General features: G+C 47.8%; 1 protein-coding gene across 3 annotated transcripts in view; it reads left to right on the top strand.

Moving 5' to 3' along the window:
- Positions 1–18894, top strand: part of kiaa0825 (KIAA0825 ortholog) — a 133311-nt gene that overhangs the window by 26232 nt on the left and 88185 nt on the right. For all 3 annotated transcript variants that reach the window (XM_034296604.1, XM_034296603.1, XM_034296602.1), the window contains 9 exons: positions 3152–3429; positions 4171–4321; positions 6289–6479; positions 9265–9453; positions 9588–9698; positions 11741–11880; positions 14648–14830; positions 16401–16628; positions 16818–17232. In XM_034296604.1, coding sequence (XP_034152495.1) covers positions 3152–3429; positions 4171–4321; positions 6289–6479; positions 9265–9453; positions 9588–9698; positions 11741–11880; positions 14648–14830; positions 16401–16628; positions 16818–17232 — 1886 coding nt within the window. The remainder of the gene's footprint in view (positions 1–3151; positions 3430–4170; positions 4322–6288; positions 6480–9264; positions 9454–9587; positions 9699–11740; positions 11881–14647; positions 14831–16400; positions 16629–16817; positions 17233–18894) is intronic.

The following is an 18894-nucleotide window of genomic DNA, read 5'->3' as shown; positions in this document are numbered from 1 at the left end:
GTTTCAGGGCTGTCGCTGGGCAATATGGAATTTCAGCTCCCTCCAAAGATTTTCTAATTGGGTTCAGGTCTGGAGACTGGGCTAGGTCACTCCAGGACCTTGAGATGCTTCTTACGGAGCCACCCCTTAGTTGCCCTGGCTTTGTGTTTCGGGTCGTTGTCATGCTGGAAGACCCAGCCACGACCCATCTTCAATGGTCTGACTGAGGGAAGGAGGTTGTTGGCCAAGATATCGCGATACATAGCCCCATCCATCCTCCCCTCAATACGGTGCAGTCGTCCTGTCCCCTTTGCAGAAAAGCATCCCCAAAGAATGATGTTTCCACCTCCATGCTTCACGGTTGGGATGGTGTTCTTGTGTTGTACTCATCCTTCTTCTTCCTTTCAAACACGGCAAGTGGAGTTTAGACCAAAAAGCTCTATTTTTGTCTCATCAGACCACATGACCTTCTCCCATTCCTCCTCTGGATCATCCAGATGGTCATTGGCAAACTTCAGACTGGCCTGGACATGCGCTGGCTTGAGCAGAGGGACCTTGCGTGCGCTGCAGGATTTGAATCCATGATGGCGTAGTGTGTTACTAATGGTTTTCTTTGAGACTGTGGTCCCGGCTCTCTTCAGGTCATTGACCAGGTCTTGGTCTTTTTCATGTTAACACGTTTTTGTAAACATCTCAGTATAGTATACATTATTATATATAGCCAGAGCCTGTAGAAGACCTAGGTTGAAGTTGCCTCAAGTTAGGGTTACCAGACATCCCAGTTTGCCCGGGACTGTCCGGTTTCTAGCTGGGTGTCTGTAAAACACAATTTTCCGATAATCACTGCCAAATTGTCCAGGTTTTAACAACAATAATACTACTGTAATGTTTCCACAAATTTGTAAACGTGCCCACGTAATGCATGCCCTTGGTTTTCTAATCTGTGCGCACGGTATTGCAATCAGTACGCACGGTTTTGCAATCTGTGTGCACAGATTTGTAAACGTGCACCGGTAAATGCGCAAAAAAGTGTGTAACATTCCAGAGAAGAAGACGGCATGGGGTAGCCTACTTTCAGCAGCGTCTGCATCCGACAAGTAAGTCATATTTATCTAGATTTAAGGCTTGATGTAATGCTATATTGTCTATTGCATTGTTCGTTTTACTGCTTTCTTAACTTACGTTGCATTTATTGAGCTTTTGACTCACTCCAAAACCTTACAGTTAGCTAGGCTGGCGTTCTGTGAGCACCAAAGTAACGGCCGCTGTTACAGCAAGGGAGGAGGTCTAGGTGAATGGGTGTTTTTTTGTTGTTGCATTAACATAACTGTAATGTCCGCCGAAATGACCAGCAGCTTGCACCAGCACCTTCACCCAGTTTAAAGTATTCTGGTTTCCTATTTTCGTAAGATTTCATTTGTTATATACATTTTCCTACCATATCTACAAACATGTTCATGAGAGTTAAATTTATATGTGTTTTTTTATCTGGCACTCCTGACTGTAGATTAAGTTTTTCGCGCGTTTACCTGGGCACGTTTACAAGGGGGGAAGTAGAGACTTGGAAAGTGAGGTTTCCGGAAGCAAAATATCAATTGTTTTGAACCATAGAGGTGTTAACTGTTAAGGATTCCTATATTACTGTGCAATGTAGACACTCTGTTCTTTGTCAAGATGTTGAAACAGTTTGTATGTCACTGTACACCTGTTTGTTGAATAGGAGAATAGGAGAAGGAATTGCCTAGTGAATGACCTAGTGGGGCCGGCCAAGCTGGCAATGTGGACAGGGTGTACTGATCCCAGGGTTGTGTTGATGGGGTTAGTGGGTGTGGGTGTACTGATCCTAGGGTTGTGTTGATGGGGTTAGTGAGGGTAGGTGTGGATCCCAGGGCTGTGTTGATGGGGTTAGTGGGGGTGGGTATACTGATCCCAGGGTTGTGTTGATGGGGTTAGTGGGGGTGGGTGTACTGATCCCAGGGTTGTGTTGATGGGGTTAGTGAGGGTGGGTGTACTGATCCCAGGGTTGTGTTGATAGGGTTAGTGGGGGTGGGTGTACTGATCCCAGGGTTGCGTTGATGGGGTTAGTGAGGGTGGGTGTACTGATCCCAGGGTTGTGTTGATGGGGTTAGTGAGGGTGGGTGTACTGATCCTAGGGTTGTGTTGATGGGGTTAGTGGGGGTGGGTGTACTGATCCTAGGGTTGTGTTGATGGGGTTAGTGAGGGTGGGTGTGGATCCCAGGGCTGTGTTGATGGGGTTAGTGGGGGTGGGTGTACTGATCCCAGGGTTGCGTTGATGGGGTTAGTGGGGGTGGGTGTACTGATCCCAGGGTTGTGTTGATGGGGTTAGTGAGGGTGGGTGTACTGATCCCAGGGTTGTGTTGATAGGGTTAGTGGGGGTGGGTGTACTGATCCCAGGGTTGCGTTGATGGGGTTAGTGAGGGTGGGTGTACTGATCCTAGGGTTGTGTTGATGGGGTTAGTGAGGGTGGGTGTGGATCCCAGGGCTGTGTTGATGGGGTTAGTGGGGGTGGGTGTACTGATCCCATGGTTGCGTTGATGGGGTTAGTGGGGGTGGGTGTACTGATCCCAGGGTTGTGTTGATGGGGTTAGTGAGGGTGGGTGTACCGATCCCAGGGTTGTGTTGATGGGGTTAGTGGGGGTGGGTGTACTGATCCCAGGGTTGTGTTGATGGGGTTAGTGAGGGTGGGTGTACTGATTCCAGGGTTGTGTTGATGGGGTTAGTGAGGGTGGGTGTACTGATCCCAGGGTTGTGTTGATGGGGTTAGTGAGGGCTCGCCTGATGTTGTAGTATACATATTTTGAACTGGTCTGGAAGAGTTTTTAGATGTGTTGGGTGTCATGTCTGTATTTTGCACTGTGGATGCATAAGAGGGGGTATAGGTGTGTTTACTGTACTGTGCGGCTTGTGTATGGTTGATGGCCAAAAAAGTGGGGGAAAGTATTGTGGTTGTAATAATAATAATAGATATTTATATGTAATTTGACTAAATATTCTGTAAATGTCATTTGTTAGATGGGCAAATAAAGGTACTTTTACAATCCATATTCTTTCCTTGTCTCTCTCTTTTCTGACCAACACTGCCTCTCCAGGCCTTTCTCTTGCTCTCGTTGGATTGGCTCTCATGCGTCCACTCTCTGTTCCCTGTATGTAGTTCTGCGGTGACATCATCAGGGAGTGCAATGCCCTCCTCCCCCTTGCCGAGGCATGTGGGGACGGCGTCCTGCTGGAGGTGCGCTGCAGCTTTGTGGAGGCGTGTGCCCGGGTCGCGTCCGCCATGTTGGGCCGTGTGGAGGAGAGGGCCGGGCAGGTGCCCTCCGGGGCCCCTCTGAAGAACCTAGCCACTCTCCTGGGCACCAGCGTGTATGTCCACCAATGGCTGTGTCACTACCACGACCGACTCAAAGAGACCAGCGCCTCCCTAGCCAGAGTGTGAGTCTTCGTTTTCACAGTGTGTGTGTTTGTGTGTCTCTTGTGTGGGTGGTACACCACAAACTGCCCCCCCCCCCCCCCCCCACACACACACACTCGATCAACACTCTACCTTCAGAGCTAACAGAGAACTCAGCATCCGCAAAGACATAGATTTAAAACGAGCCGAGTCATAATGAACAAGCCTGGGTTCCACTAGACTGCCGTCCCTAAATACCCTACAGGGGTTTCATCATTGTCCTGTGTATGTTCCCAGTCCGTGGAGATTGTCAATGCACTGCCAAAGGTACTAAAACTCGATAAATGAGTTGTAAATAATCTGCATATCTGTGGGAGAGCCATGGCCTGACTGCAATGTGTGTTAGTCTGCCTGCTGGAACGGAGGAGATGTGTGGCTTGGAAAACAGATGTCCCCTCTCACACTGAACCAAGGCTGGATGCAGGTTAGGGAGAACGCGCTCCAGAGAGTCTGTGTGGTCATGACCAAGGGAGTTCACGGGAAGGAGGTCGGCCGCTGGTTGGGGAGAAGGACTGAGAGAACAGGGGGGAGGGAAGTGACCGACGGGTTTTAGTCACAGCCGTTAAATACATCTGGTGGGTTTATTCAACTCCCTGCACCCCTCTGGCATCCCACATATTCCTCCTCCTTCTCCCTGCCCTCACACACCTGTCCTGGCCCCTCACGTCCCCTGTTATCTGTTATACTGTCTTATCTCCTGCTCATGAGATGTGGCCCTGCAGACCCCTGACCCTGCTGCCCATCCAGAGGTACCTGGATGTTACGGAGGGCCTGAGAGAGCAGCTGACCAGCTACTGTGGCCAGGTGTGTTCCAGCACCATCCTGCAGGACGCAGAGAGCCACGACTGGGCCCACACTAAAACCTTCTACGAGGTGAGCTACCGCTGGTTAACTGCCTGGTAACCCTTTCTGGAGTTACTGGGTTACTGTCGGGTAATGTAGAAATGGTTTACTGTCTGGTAATGTAGAACTGACTCTGGTCTGGTAATGTAGAAATGGGTTACTGCCTGGTAATGTAGAAATGGGTTACTGCCTGGTAATGTAGAAATGGGTTACTTTCTGGTAATGTAGAAATGGGTTACTTTCTGGTAATGTAGATGTCTTGGAATGTTGTGTTTGTTGTGTCAAAGTCTTCATCAAATCTGAAAATTGTGTTAGCAGTTGGAGCCCCTGCTCCTTGTTTTATACCCCCCCCCCCCCATTCGGCCTGGGGTACACTCTCTGCTCCCCCCTGCACATCTGGGGCCACCCCGAGGTCTGGTGGGATTGAGCTGTCTGGCTCTTAGTGTCTGGAAACAGGGCTGCTGCAGCCTCCCCTACTCATGCTCCTTAACCAGCCCAGACCCCCCCGCACCTCCCTCCCTCTCCCTCCTGCCGTTCCTGGCCATTGAGGTCAGACAGGCCTGCTGGGTGCAGGTGTGTGGCTGCAGTACAGTCTGGGCTCTCTGGCCCGTTCCCCCTGGATCCCGGACTTCAGAGGAGGCTCAGCTCTTCCGGCCCAGACCCACGCCAACCCATGACAGTCCCAGACATTTTAGTCATTTAGCAGGCCACTTATCCAGCGCCACCTACAGGGCTGGGTATCCAAACCACATCCCCCTTGTTGCACTGGCTTTGGTCTGTCAACTGAGCTACACAGGACTAGACCCAGTCCAGACCCAGTCCAGACCCAATCCAGTCCCAGACCAGACCCAGTACAGACCCAGTACAGACCCAATCCAGTCCCAGACCAGACCCAGTTCAGACCCAGTACAGTCCCAATCCAGTCCAGACCCAATCCAGTCCCAGACCAGACCCAGTTCAGACCCAGTACAGACCCTGTCCTGACCCAGTCCAAGTCCTAGTTCCAGCCAGTTTCAGCCACACATGTGGTGTGTGTTGGTGCCGGTCCTCAGGTAGGGGGTCTGCTGAGTCCAGAGGCAGAGGATGGAGCTCTAATCCCGGACGTATGGTCACGCTCTCTGTCCAGAGACAATCCCCAAATGACTGGCCCGGGGGTGGGGGGGGGCTGGCCCGGCTCACACCAGCCAAACGGAACCCATCCTGGGATCATTACGACATGTCGGATATGTTGTTAATAATCTCTTTGTTCACACAACCAACTGTAGGCCTTTTTCCTCGCTGTCTGAAAGCAATTACAGACACAGGAAACCAGTCTCTCCCCTGTCTCTCTCGCTCTCTCTTTTTTCCCCCAGTTTCTCTCCTCTCTCCTGTCTCTCAGGTTTGCTGTTTGTCTCTCTAAGCCACTTTAACTTCTCTTTCTTCCTCTCTCTCTCTCTCTCTCTCTCTCTCTCTCTCTCAGTCCCCCCCTCACTTCATCTCCCTCAATGAGATGTTCTTTTTCTCAGTCTCCCTCACAGTAATTTTTTGACCTGATATAAAACCCTTCATGTTTCTGTCATCTCATCTTATGTTGTGTGTGCGCATGTGTCTATTTGTTTGTATGTTCTTGTTTGAACATCTGTGTGCATGTGTGTGTTTATTGATATTCCAGACGGTTCCACTCGTATGTGATGTGTTCCACAGATCAGGACATGAAAGAGGTATTCAGTCCCACAGGGGGGACATGAACAGAGAGTAGGTGGCTTGACCATGAGAGGCCTCCTATGTGTTGACGCATTGTCTCCCTCTCTCACTTTGTCTCTCTTTCTTCCCCTCTCTTTTACTTTTTCTGCATCTCTCTCTTTCTCCCTCTTTCTCTTCTCTGTCTGTCTTTCTCTTGGTCTCTTCCTGTCCCTCACCTATTCTTTTTATCGCCTCCTCTGCCTGTCTCTATCTCCTGTTCTTTTACTTAAATCAATCCACTAATATCTCAATTTATTTATACCCTCCCCTCGCAGGGTGAAAGGTGTTCCTTCTCGGTGCAGATGTGGCACTACTTCCTGTCTGGACTGCGTGCTGACCTATGGTTGGCTGTGCCAGGCTGTGTGGGGCGGGACGTGCTGGCCCAGGTGGTCAGTGAGAGTCTGCAGGTTTTGGTTCAGAGGTACTCCAGGGCGCGGCCGTCCTACCGGAGACATCTGCAGATCAGGTACACCAACTACATACTGCATCAGCCCACATTCTGCTGATTACATACATACCAGTGTCCACTGCTGCTTGTGATATAGTCACTGTTATTAATATCATTAGTAGTGATATAGTCACTGTTATTAGTATCATTAGTAGTGATATAGTCACTGTTATTAGTATCATTAGTAGTGATATAGTCACTGTTATTAGTATGATTGGTAGTGATATAGTCACTGTTATTAGTATCATTAGTAGTGATATAGTCACTGTTATTAGTATCATTAGTAGTGATATAGTCACTGTTATTAGTATCATTAGTAGTGATATAGTCACTGTTATTAGTATGATTGGTAGTGATATAGTCACTGTTATTAGTATCATTAGTAGTGATATAGTCACTGTTATTAGTATGATTGGTAGTGATATAGTCACTGTTATTAGTATGATTGGTAGTGATATAGTCACTGTTATTAGTATCATTAGTAGTGATATAGTCACTGTTATTAGTATCATTAGTAGTGATATAGTCACTGTTATTAGTATCATTAGTAGTAATACAGTCACTGTTATTAGTATAATTGGTAGTGATATAGTCACTGTTATTAGTATCATTAGTAGTAATACAGTCACTGTTATTAGTATAATTGGTAGTGATATAGTCACTGTTATTAGTATCATTGGTATTGATATAGTCACTGTTATTAGTATCATTAGTAGTAATACAGTCACTGTTATTAGTATAATTGGTAGTGATATAGTCACTGTTATTAGTATGATTGGTAGTGATATAGTCACTGTTATTAGTATCATTAGTAGTGATATAGTCACTGTTATTAGTATCATTAGTAGTGATATAATCATTGTTATTAGTATCATTGGTATTGATATAGTCACTGTTATTAGTATGATTGGTAGTGATATAGTCACTGTTCTTAGTATCATTAGTAGTGATATAGTCACTGTTCTTAGTATAATTAGTAGTTATATAGTCACTGTTATTAGTTTCATTGGTATTGATATAGTCACTGTTATTAGTATGATTGGTAGTGATATAGTCACTGTTATTCGAATCATTCGTATTGATATAGTCACTGTTATTAGAATCATTCGTATTGATATAGTCACTGTTATTAGAATCATTCGTATTGATATAGTCACTGTTATTAGTATGATTGGTAGTGATATAGTCACTGTTATTAGAATCATTAGTAGTGATATAGTCACTGTTATTAGAATCATTCGTATTGATATAGTCACTGTTATTAGTATGATTGGTAGTGATATAGTCAATGTTCTTAGTATCATTAGTAGTGATATAGTCACTGTTCTTAGTATAATTAGTAGTGCTATAGTCACTGTTATTAGAATCATTCGTATTGATATAGTCACTGTTATTAGTATGATTGGTAGTGATATAGTCACTGTTCTTAGTATCATTAGTAGTGATATAGTCACTGTTATTAGTATGATTGGTAGTGATATAGTCACTGTTATTAGTATGATTGGTAGTGATATAGTCACTGTTATTAGAATCATTCGTATTGATATAGTCACTGTTATTAGTATGATTGGTAGTGATATAGTCACTGTTCTTAGTATCATTAGTAGTGATATAGTCACTGTTATTAGTATGATTGGTAGTGATATAGTCACTGTTATTAGTATGATTGATAGTGATATAGTCACTGTTATTAGAATCATTCGTATTGATATAGTCACTGTTATTAGTATGATTGGTAGTGATATAGTCACTGTTATTAGTATAATTTCAAATTCTATACTCACTGTTATTAGTATGATTGGTAGTGTTATAGTCATTGTTATTAGTATCATTTCAAATTCTATAGTCACTGTTATTTGTATCACTGGTAAGTCCTTATTGCATTATTCATTATTAATTTCTACTTTAAAAGCTACCAGATTCTCTGGCCTCTTTCGGTCTTGGCTAAACTCCATAGTGTTCCACTGGGCTGAATGTTGCATTAACACATACTAAACACGTCCTGAACACCGGCCTTCAGACTACAATGCCTCTCATCACCACTGATGACACTGTACAGGTAGTCCCTGAATTATCATGGGGAGAAAGGTTTGTGTGTTCTTAAATTAAGTCAAAAACATGTCCACAAGGACTTAGTGTTAACATTTTGCTACAACCTTTGAGGAAAAATAAGTATATTTCCTGCTCAGGGGTTAAGTTTAGGGTAATTGTTGCAATAAAGGTTCTGGGTTAAAGTTAAGGGTGAGGGAACGCAGGAGTCCCCAGAAGAACAGTATAAACACAAGAATGTGCATGTGCACTAGTGCTGGCTGAGAGAGAGAGAGGAGGATGAGAGAGAGAGAGAGAAAGAGTGATAAAGAGAGAGAGAGGAGAGGGAAATAGAGACAGAGTGATAAAGACAGAGTGACAGAGAGGGATAAAGAGAGTGTGATAGAGAGGGATGACGAGAGAGTGATAGAGATGGATAGAGTATGATAGAGAGGGAGGGTTAGTACATTTCCTCCTGCTAACATCTAACAGCGCTCCAACCCCCCCACGATAATGGTTAGACACATTCAGGCGTCCTGTCCATCTGACTTAGAAGACTGAGGACAGATTTGGCCCCCGTGAAAAAATTGTCCCAATAAAAGCCCAAAACCAATTGCGGAAACAGATTTACTGCGATCTGAATGTGAAAGGAGATTTTTCTTTCATGCAGTGGCGCAAAGCCCCCCAGACCATAACTGTCCCAGCGCGTCCAGCCGTGTTGTCATGATGTCATGCTCTTGGTAGTGTCTCACCCCCCCGTCCCCCGTCCCCCCAGGTTTGACATCACTGCGGTGCTGCTGTGTGTTGAGCAGCTGATGTGGAGTCTGTGTGAGAGGACCGAGTCCTTGTTGGGTTTGGAGCCCTCGGCGGGACGCCATGCCTGGGTGGCCACCATCCACAGCTTATGTGACCAGCTCTTAACTACCCTGGTCATCGTGACCGCTCCACTAGCCCACCTTTACAGGTACACACACTCACAGACAGACCTCTGACGCTCTGACCAAGCCCCCTACCTCCTCTTTAGACCCGTGTCTGAGGCTGTAGCTTACCAAGAGTCCAGGTGTGCTTTGTGCGGATTGTTCCGTCATGTCCCCCCAGGACCTTTCAGGACCGGCTTGGAGAGGATTCGACCCCGGCTCCGGTCCAACCACCTGGCGTACACTGGCTCAGTGCCATCCACCCGGGCCTGTTCTCCACGCGGGCCGTGCGGTATGTTGAAAACACGCGCTGCCCTACAAACACACACGCACGCAGACACACACGCACAGAGACACACATGCACAGACACACACGCACGGACACACGCACGCAGACGCACATGCAGGTGTGTAAAACAGTGCGCTGAGTCAGAGTTCTGCACATGCAGAACATACAGGAACCCTCCCAGCCAATGCTTTACGCTGTAGGCCGTTGGGTTCGTCAGGGGCCCGGGTCTTACCTTTCTGAGGTTCTGTAACTCAACCCAGATGTGGTAGAGGAAGGAGAGGGGGGGGTGCCACTATGCTGTACACTCACACAGGGTTAATGGATGCTGAAGGCGCTTTCATTCCGGGTGTGAACAGAGAGGACTGAGAGGTTATGGAGTGATAAGAGTGGATGTGGGGGTGTGTAAGGGTGCACTCAGTCACTCTCAGCACTCGCCACACACTCTCCCATTCCTCAGCCCCATCCCTGGGTGATGTCATTGAGTGCTTAGGTGCACAAATCCCCCCCCCCCCCCCCCATACCCCTGCCCTTCTCCCAAGGGGCGGAGAGCTGAAATTTGTTTGTTTTTCTGACCCCTTTATTTTCCCCGTGTTCGGAGATGGCTGGGTGCCTGGCTGTAGTTCCTGGGCCAAACCCACAGGTCCTTCCTCAGCCAGGCCTGGTAACCAGACTTTGACTCAGTTCAGCCCCTCACATAAGTAACTGTTATGATTATTAAATAAAACAACTATAAAAACCCAAAGCGCGTCCATAAATCAAAACGCATTACGGACCGTAAAACGTGCGGAGCTGTCTGTTTTGGGTTGTGCGCTTGACGCCGTAAGCCGACCCGGTTCTGTAGCCGGTCAGATTTACAGGACAGTTATGGGTGGACTTGCCCTGGATTTGCAGCCATGGTGACATCATAAATTGCGCTGTCGGATTCGGGAGTAGTGTTCCTCAGTCAAGCAGCAGGGTGCACCAGCTCTGGCTTTTTGGCTGGAAGGGGAGGGCCAACTTTTCCTGCCTATTCCTCCACCTCATTTGTCATGTATACATTACCCGCACGCACGTGCACAACACACACACACACACATACATACCTTGTGCACAGAGTTACACACACCAGGCAAACCCACATTGGCACGTTTCCTTTACTATCTAAACGGGGACACTGAAGTTGATTGATTGTTCTTAAAAAATCCTACTTTTACTAATCCTAACCCTTGACCTAAACCTTAACCTAATCCTAACCCTTGACCTAAACCTTAACCTAATCCTAACCCTTGACCTAAACCTTAACCTAATCCTAACCCTTGACCTAAACCTTAACCTAATCCTAACCCTTGACCTAAACATTAACCTAATCCTAACCTCTGCAAAAACCTTAACCTCAATAATATAAAATGTGTGCCTGAACAACGCCTAAATGTGTGCCTTTAATGCCTAACCCTAAATATAAATGGTAATATTTAACCACATCCTTGATTCTCACTCTAACCCCGATTGTAATGTCTGCCATTAACCTTACACTTTATAAAATAAAATAAAAAAGCCTGTTTCAAAATGGGGACAGGATAAAATGTCCTCTAGTCACCTATTTCTGATTAGGCCACAGTTTGTCTTGTTCCTGTTATATATAGTTACGTCAGAAACACGCACACACACACGCGCACACACACTCTCCAAGGACATGCCTGGTTACACCCAGGTGGCTTCAGCCTTACTGTTCCACAGAACACACAGCGGGTTCTGCTGTATTTCATGTATTTGGCTTCCCCCCAATTGTTAATTTGCTTTTAGCTGGCCAAGATTAAACATAATTCCTTCCCGGTGTGCACTCTAAGCAAGCGAGCATGAAGGCATTTGCGGACTAATCTGGTAGGGGAGGAACTGACATTAAGGCAAGGTACTGTAGCCTTCCAGTATATTGAGGGCTTAGTGCTGTGTCCTCCCCTGGTGAATAGACTGCATCCTGCCTGTTACCTGACTCTGCAGACCTGTCACTGTTGCTGTGTGTCTTTCCTCCTGTCTGCCTGGATGTCCTGTAACGGTCCGGGATGAAGGGACGGCCTGGTGGGCGACGCCGCCTCCGAGTGTCAACTGAGGCTGCTGACCTCTGACCCCGGATACAGTCCAAGGCTGCTGTTGACCTCCATCCTGCACAGAGACTGTCACCTGCTCCGGGTCCTCCTGGAAAGTTCCTGTAAGACCACAGATTTTAATGAAAATACACCCCCTTACTTAGTCTTGAAATTGCAACACACACACACACATACTGAATGTCTACCAGCTGTAAGTTCTTGTCTGTCAAATGTATAACCTAACCTATCCTAGGACCTACATTAGAGTCATTGAGGGACGGCCCATCAGACATTGGCCATCAGACATTGGCCATCAGACATTGGCCATCAGACATTTACACAAAAGGCAGCTGCTGTGCTACTTTGGTTGCCTCGTGTGCAGTGGCAGTGTCCAAGCCTCACACATTACGGAGGGTTTGCGCTTGATAGCCAAAGCTCGCAATCTTTCTGTCTTGTGAATGAAGAAATGGAGGGCAATGGGTCAATTTCGGTGGATTTCTCATGGAGCAGGTAGATGGTCAGCTTGGCAATGCTGTGCAGGTGTATCCACACCGTGAGGTAACAGGACTCGGATTTACGACTGAATTATAAGACGTGCTGTATTGACTCTTCTTCCTTGTGCAGTTCTCAAGCAGCGAATCCAACCCCCACCCCCCCACCCCCCCCAACCACCAATCACGGTCTTCACTGGGATCAGGACCCTAATGGGGTCTCTGGAATCGTGTGCGGTGCCTGTGTGTCTTTTACGTGGAGACTCTTTGTTTCATTGAGTTCTCCTCGTCATCATCATCATCATCGTCGTCGTCGTCATCTTCATCATCATCATGACTGAATCAATAGAGATCAGTAATAAACACAGCAGTGCTATCCTGGGCCTGAGCGCTGACCTTTAAACATCTCCCTGTCTTCATTGTGCTAAAGTGTAACCTTTAAGGACTGTTGTGTAGTTGCCCATTAATTCACATTAAAACGACACCATTAATAACGAACGCAGCCTTCTGAGACTACGGCGGCCCGCTAGGGCTTTACTTAGGCATGCACCGCGCTATGGCGACCGTAAATCAACGCTGCTACCATGCTAACCACTACCACGGTGACCGGCTAATTAAGAGGGACCAGACAGAGCGGGCTGTCTACCAGCGTTGTAACTCCCAGCAGCCACTTCTGCCTTAACCGATTCCTGATCGGTGGGTCTGTCCAGAGCGATGTGAGCCAGTGCCAACAGGGGAGGAGTTCTGGTGCTCCGGGTCCTCTGTGGAAACGAGCAGCTTTGTATACAGCACTGTTTTATTACCGTCATCCACTGGCTCTGCTTCCAATTACTGACTGGAGAGAGAGAGAGAGAGAGAGGGAGAGAGAGTGAGGGAGGGAGGGAGGGAGGTAGAGAGAGAGAGGGAGGGAGGGAGGGAGAGAGAGAGGGAGGGAGGGAGGGAGAGAGAGAGAGAGGGAGAGAGAGAGAGAGAGAGAGAGAGAGAGAGAGAGAGAGAGAGAGAGAGGGGGAGAGAGAGAGAGAGAGAGAGAGAGGGAGGGAGGGAGAGAGAGAGACATAAGGTGAGGGAGGAACAGAGAGAGGGCCCCTTGTGCTGGGTCTTGCCTTTCTCTGGGAAGATAAACAGGTGTATTTATTGGCTATGCATCAAGGTTGCAGCAGCATAGTCGTTGATGGGGGTGGGGGGGCTGTGTGGCGTAAACTCCTGCAAGATGGAGAACCGCTCTATCTATCATAACTTGTCTCCAGTTCCATATTGGGGGCATTATTAAAGGTGCCTGGTTAACCCGCCAGGCTCTTCAGCACCCCAAGTGGAAATTAATATAAGCCCCTGCCCCCCGCAATGGTTGTCACGGCGCTAGCGCCGCACGTCCTCTCCTTAAGGACCAATTAACAGACCGGCAGACTATTGGGTGGCATTATCCACACAACAGAGAGTAATACAGTGATTGTAGGTCAACGGATGTTTGACCAGTTTATTTCTTTTTTTTCATGTGCCGCGTAGAGTGAACAAAAAAAAAAATAAGAGAGAAAGGAAATCAATTCCCATCAGTGGTTGAGCGTCGGAAGGCTTCCCGGCTTCTTATTAAGCCAGTTGATATTAGGGCCCCGGCGTTCCTTAACGCGGCAGGTAATTTGGGCCTGTCATTTTGAAACATTTTGTCAAGCGGGAGCGCAAAGAGGGCCCTGCCTTTCATCAAAGGGCCAGCTCATGGAGTGCTGAGTTGCATTCACCCTCCTATTCAAATACCTGTCGTCTACTACAAAACAGACTGACGGTCGACCTCTGGACCGCTGCCATCGGAGGAGTGAAGAAGACCCCCCCCCCCACCCCACCCCACCCCCCCCCCCCGACCCCAAGCCACACTGCGTCCAAAGCCACCCCCGCAAGGACATCCTGTCAAAACGTGTTGCTCTTTACTTCTCCCTTCAATGTATTGGTTACTCATCTGTGAGTGGCTTTGGGATTCAGTTGTTTTTGTATAGTTTCAATACAGAGGTGTGGGTGTGTTTTTTCAATGCCAGCAGTTCTTTTGTTACCTCTCGTTTGCGTGTTTCAGCTTGGACAGCCTTGACATTTTCCAGTATGTACAGGCCTTGTACTTTCCAACTTTATGTATTTTGATATAGCTTTATTTCCTCCACCCACCACCCCCACAGCCTCCACCTCAAAGGTGCAGCTGGGGAATATTCCGGATCATGACGGCTAAGGTTGAAAAGGAAGGTTAGCGCTGAACAGCCGAACTCTGAAAAGGCCCCATTCAGAACTGACAAATGCTCCCAAAACATTGTTTAAATGCTCAGGTTTAATTATAGTCCTTGACATTTCATACATGTTTCTCACTTCAACTTTTCCTAAAAGAGGACTTTCTTTTTGTCTCTTTTTATTTTATTTTTAGATTTCTGCAGGGTGACAGATGTTGGAGCTGTGTCTCCTGTGAGGAGTGGGAAAGGAGATTCCTTCATGGAAGCGGTGTTTGGTGTGCTCAGCTCTCTGAACAATGTCCCCAAAGCCCTAACTCTGGCCTTGGAGACGTACCTCCACAAAGGCCGTGTATGGGGCCATCTCTACAGCCTGCCAGGTGACCATGATGGATATTGGCGTTATCAAATGTGGATAAATGCCAAGGTCTTGTTGCTGTCATGTACTACAAAAGCCTCTGTTTCACGGTGAAGTGCATTGTAGTGAATAGAGGAGGCGCACAATGAACCAAACAGACTTGTTCAGATCAGACCTGGGTCAGCAACGGCGTGAGTGTAAGTGCAGTAGTCAACTTGAGCTGAGCATTCTGTCAATGGAATCAGTGGTTCAGTCCAGTTACTTAACACCTAGCATAATAAAGCACACCTAGAATACTTAAAGGGCCACAGTGGTCACATGATCATCCATCTGAAGTCCCTTTCAGGACAAACCATTGTGAATTTCAAACCTAGCCTATTAAAAACAACATGCCACACACCTGAACCTCCTTCTGATTGGTGGTGATGCATCTTGAACAGGGGCGCCATTTCTGCTTCCTGTCTATTACATGTGCCCCTTTAAAGGTACATCTGTGTATTTGACCCGCGGCAGGAAAACATTAACATATGAATATGTATGTGCTAAGTGCTCTCACTCGTGGCTGGGCCTGTGTGTGTCTGTGTTTGTCTGTGTACCGTAGTCACTGTCGAAACGAATGAAACATTTCAGAAGTGGGCTTTTTCTTATATTTTTTTGGACTGAAGTGGAAGGCAAGTTGCAAATCCAAACTGTAACACAGAAACTGCATGTGCAGACTGGCTGATCACTGTTTACGCGCTGTCACTTCCATTACGGAACGTATCAGAAGTCCCGGGCTCGCAGTCGCGCATCCTGTGAAGCTAATCGTGCTACACTGGTTCAGCACTCAGTAAAATAGGCCGCAATTATTGCCTGACACTTCCTTTTTGCCAGCGAAAGCTTTGATTCTGGGGTCTAATCAGGGTTCCTGCCGAGTCACAGTTCTTTTGGTGTGGATTTTTCTCTATCACACGCAACTGGTAATTATTGTTGCATAAATTAGACTGATTGAAGAGGAGGGTGGAAGGGAAACAGGAGCGCAGACAGCGGTGATTTGGCTTCTGTAGTCTCAATGTCACCCGATGCTCCCTCTGTCTCTCGCTGTCGTTAGCTTAATTGCTGCTCTAGGCGGCACCTCCCAACTGAGATGGGGTGTAATTGAATTTTGGGTGCAGGATATCCCCGAATAACTGACTGAAAAGTCCGAGTTCTTTCTACACACGGAGATGCCCATCACCTCCACAGTCAGCTGTTATCGACTGATTTGAGGTCAGTTCCATTTAAATTTTCAATCGTTTCAGGAAGTACACAGAGTTTCAAATCCAAGGAGGTATCAGTATATCACTGTATGTGCAAGATGTCTGGTTGACTTTTAATGAATGGAATCTTTATTCACTAACACCTTTCTTCTTTTGGATTTTTTTTTATCACCTGCTGTCACAGGTCTTGGTAAAGTGTATATTAAAAGGCAGCAATGAGCATGAGCGAATTTTGAATTAGAGCATTCTTTTGTCTCAGTCATTTGTCATCCTCTGTGGATATTAATTGGTGCACTTGGCCAATAAAAGTCTTTGACTTTGCTGAGGGTTATGGCTGCCTCTGTCCTGTCCCAGACTCAACACGGTCCGTCCCTGTGGTGGTCAGCTGTGTCCGGGCAGTGGTCATCCAGCCTGTTCACGGCCTCCTGGGCCCCCTGGTCAACATGGTGCTGACCTGGCAGGCTTCTGAGGAGCCCTGTTCCTCCCTCCCCAGACGGGACGTACCAGACAGCGTCCTCTCTAAAGTCCCCAAGGAGTGGAGCTACGCCCCTGCGACTCCCGGGCGGAGGGAGCCCATTGACAGTAGGTGCAACGCCATGCCCTCGTTGATTTTCGGCTGGATTGTTGTGGGACACGTATGAGAGAAACAAGTGGAAGGATTGCATCTGTTTTTGTAGCACACTTTGTTTGTTTTCATGGTCAGTATTGTTTGAATGCTCATTAACCCCTGGACATCTGGCTGAGCCCTGACCTTTCACCCTTTTCCGTCAGGCGTGGTTAACCTGGCGGTCCAAGCCCTCTCCTTCATCTACACCAACCTGCCCTTGGCCGTGGCCTCTATCCCCCTGCCTGTACGCTTCCTGTTCCACACAGCGGAGAAACACCTGTCCCAGCATGCTCGGCAGCTGCGCTCCACGGGCCTCCTCATCTGGTCCCTCCTTAGCTGTCTCTGCCAGCTCCTGGAGGAACCAAACTCCCTGGAGCTGTTGTGGAGCCTCCCCCTGGATCAGGGGGCAAAGGAGAACCTGTCCCTGCTGTCTGAGTGCCTCCAGGGATCCATGGGCCAAGGTCAGCAGAAAGGTGTGCCCAAACCCACAGTGCACAAGGTCTTGCAGGTCTTGGAGGAGAACAGGCCCAAATGGAGCTCCATGCAGCTGCTGAAGGCTCGTAAGCTCTGCTCTGAGAGGTGAGATCTAACCCTAACCTTACCCTAACCCTAACTTTGTCCCTTTGTGTCCCTTTGTGCTGCAAATAAATAGCCTTCAGGACGTGTTAAAAGCAAAAGCATCCATCCAGGACTTGGAGATATTAAAAATGAAGCGACGGCCATTACTCAGGGTTATGTTTGATATACAGCCGTACACTGTGTCTCCCACAGCATCATTCTGTTGAATGATTGATTGACCGTTTGTGGGCGTTTCCGTCTGACTCGTGGTATGTTCAGCACAACGAGATTCATTTTATTTTCGAGAACAATTTAATGAGTAGTATGTAATTTAGGTATGTCCTTTAATTGAGTGTGTGCACCAGCCTGATGGATTGCATTGTTGGTTGCAGCCATTTTTCATGGGAATCCGAATGACAAGATGAGTGGTTGCTAAGGCACTGTGTTTACCCGGTATGATGAGCACCTTTCCGCCCGGACGGAAAACGATGAGAGTACGGGAAATCGGCTCACCCTGTTCGCCCAGCTTCCCCTAGCCCAGTGACTCATTCCTAGACCCTGTGCCTGCGGACACTCAAGCAGAAAAAGTCTGGACACATTCGTTCTCGTTAAAAATGATTTAGCCGGGTGGGTGACGAAACCGCACCAAGCCAGCGGTTTAAACAGAGGGAGACAGAGAGGGAGAAGTGATTAGCTCAAGTGTTCCAGGAAACAGACTGCTCTCACTGACAGGAAGGGGGCGTCCTGGAAGTTGGGGAGGGGGGACGACGACGCGTAGAAGAACCGAGGGGAAAAAGTGAAATAGTGAATCAGTGAAAGAGTGATTATGTATCACCTGTCGGAGGCATTCTCAGAGATCATTACTATTCATTAAAATAACCTTCAGAGGAACGTGACGACTGGGTTGTAAACAATCAGTGTACAGTGGTGTCAGCGGGGGGGGGGGGCGCCCGTCCAAAAACAACCCCCCGCCTCACACGCCGCACCCCCGCACCCCACCTTGTCTTTGCAAAGTAATTTGTAGAGGAGAAGATTATTGTTCTCCATCATGGTGACCCTGACTAGGCTGACGGCATGCATACACAGATGAAGATGAATGCAGTTATTCCTTGGCGGAGGTCCGCCTCTTTCAGGGCACATTGGCCCTAATGACATGATTGATAGGCTGTCCCAAATCCAGAGAGGGCCTCATTAATCACCCCCACTGACTGAATCCAATCATCTGCTTCACCTGCACAGTGATGGACAGGAAAGGATACCGCACAGGTGCTGACACGGATGCCCGGCCCTCGATGCCGGGCCTCGCCCGCCTCTCTCAATGTCACCGCCGCCAGAGGCTGCCTGACAGGCGACACTGTTTCTGCCACCTTATAATTACAAAGGAAGAGCGGGAGACGGAGGGGGTGAGAGTGAGAGACGGACAGAGGAAACGGTGACAGGAAGTCTATGCGTGTGGAGGAGAGCTTTTTTCTTTTTTCTTTTTTTTTTTGGATGGACAGCGAGCGTTGGGTAAACGGTCGGCCGAGGAACGGGAATGTCGTGGAAGACCCTGCCAGGGTCAGGAGAGTGTGTGTGGGTGTGTGTGTGTGTGTGTGTGTGTGTGGGTGTGTGTGGGTGTGTGGGTGTGTGGGTGTGGGTGTGGGGGTGTGGGTGGGGGTGTGTGTGGGTGTGTGTCCGCGTGTG

The sequence above is a fragment of the Esox lucius genome, chromosome 13 (assembly GCF_011004845.1).
Source record: "Esox lucius isolate fEsoLuc1 chromosome 13, fEsoLuc1.pri, whole genome shotgun sequence".
In the NCBI taxonomy this organism is placed as follows: domain Eukaryota; kingdom Metazoa; phylum Chordata; class Actinopteri; order Esociformes; family Esocidae; genus Esox; species Esox lucius.
This window is presented reverse-complemented; position numbering and strand designations above follow the sequence as displayed.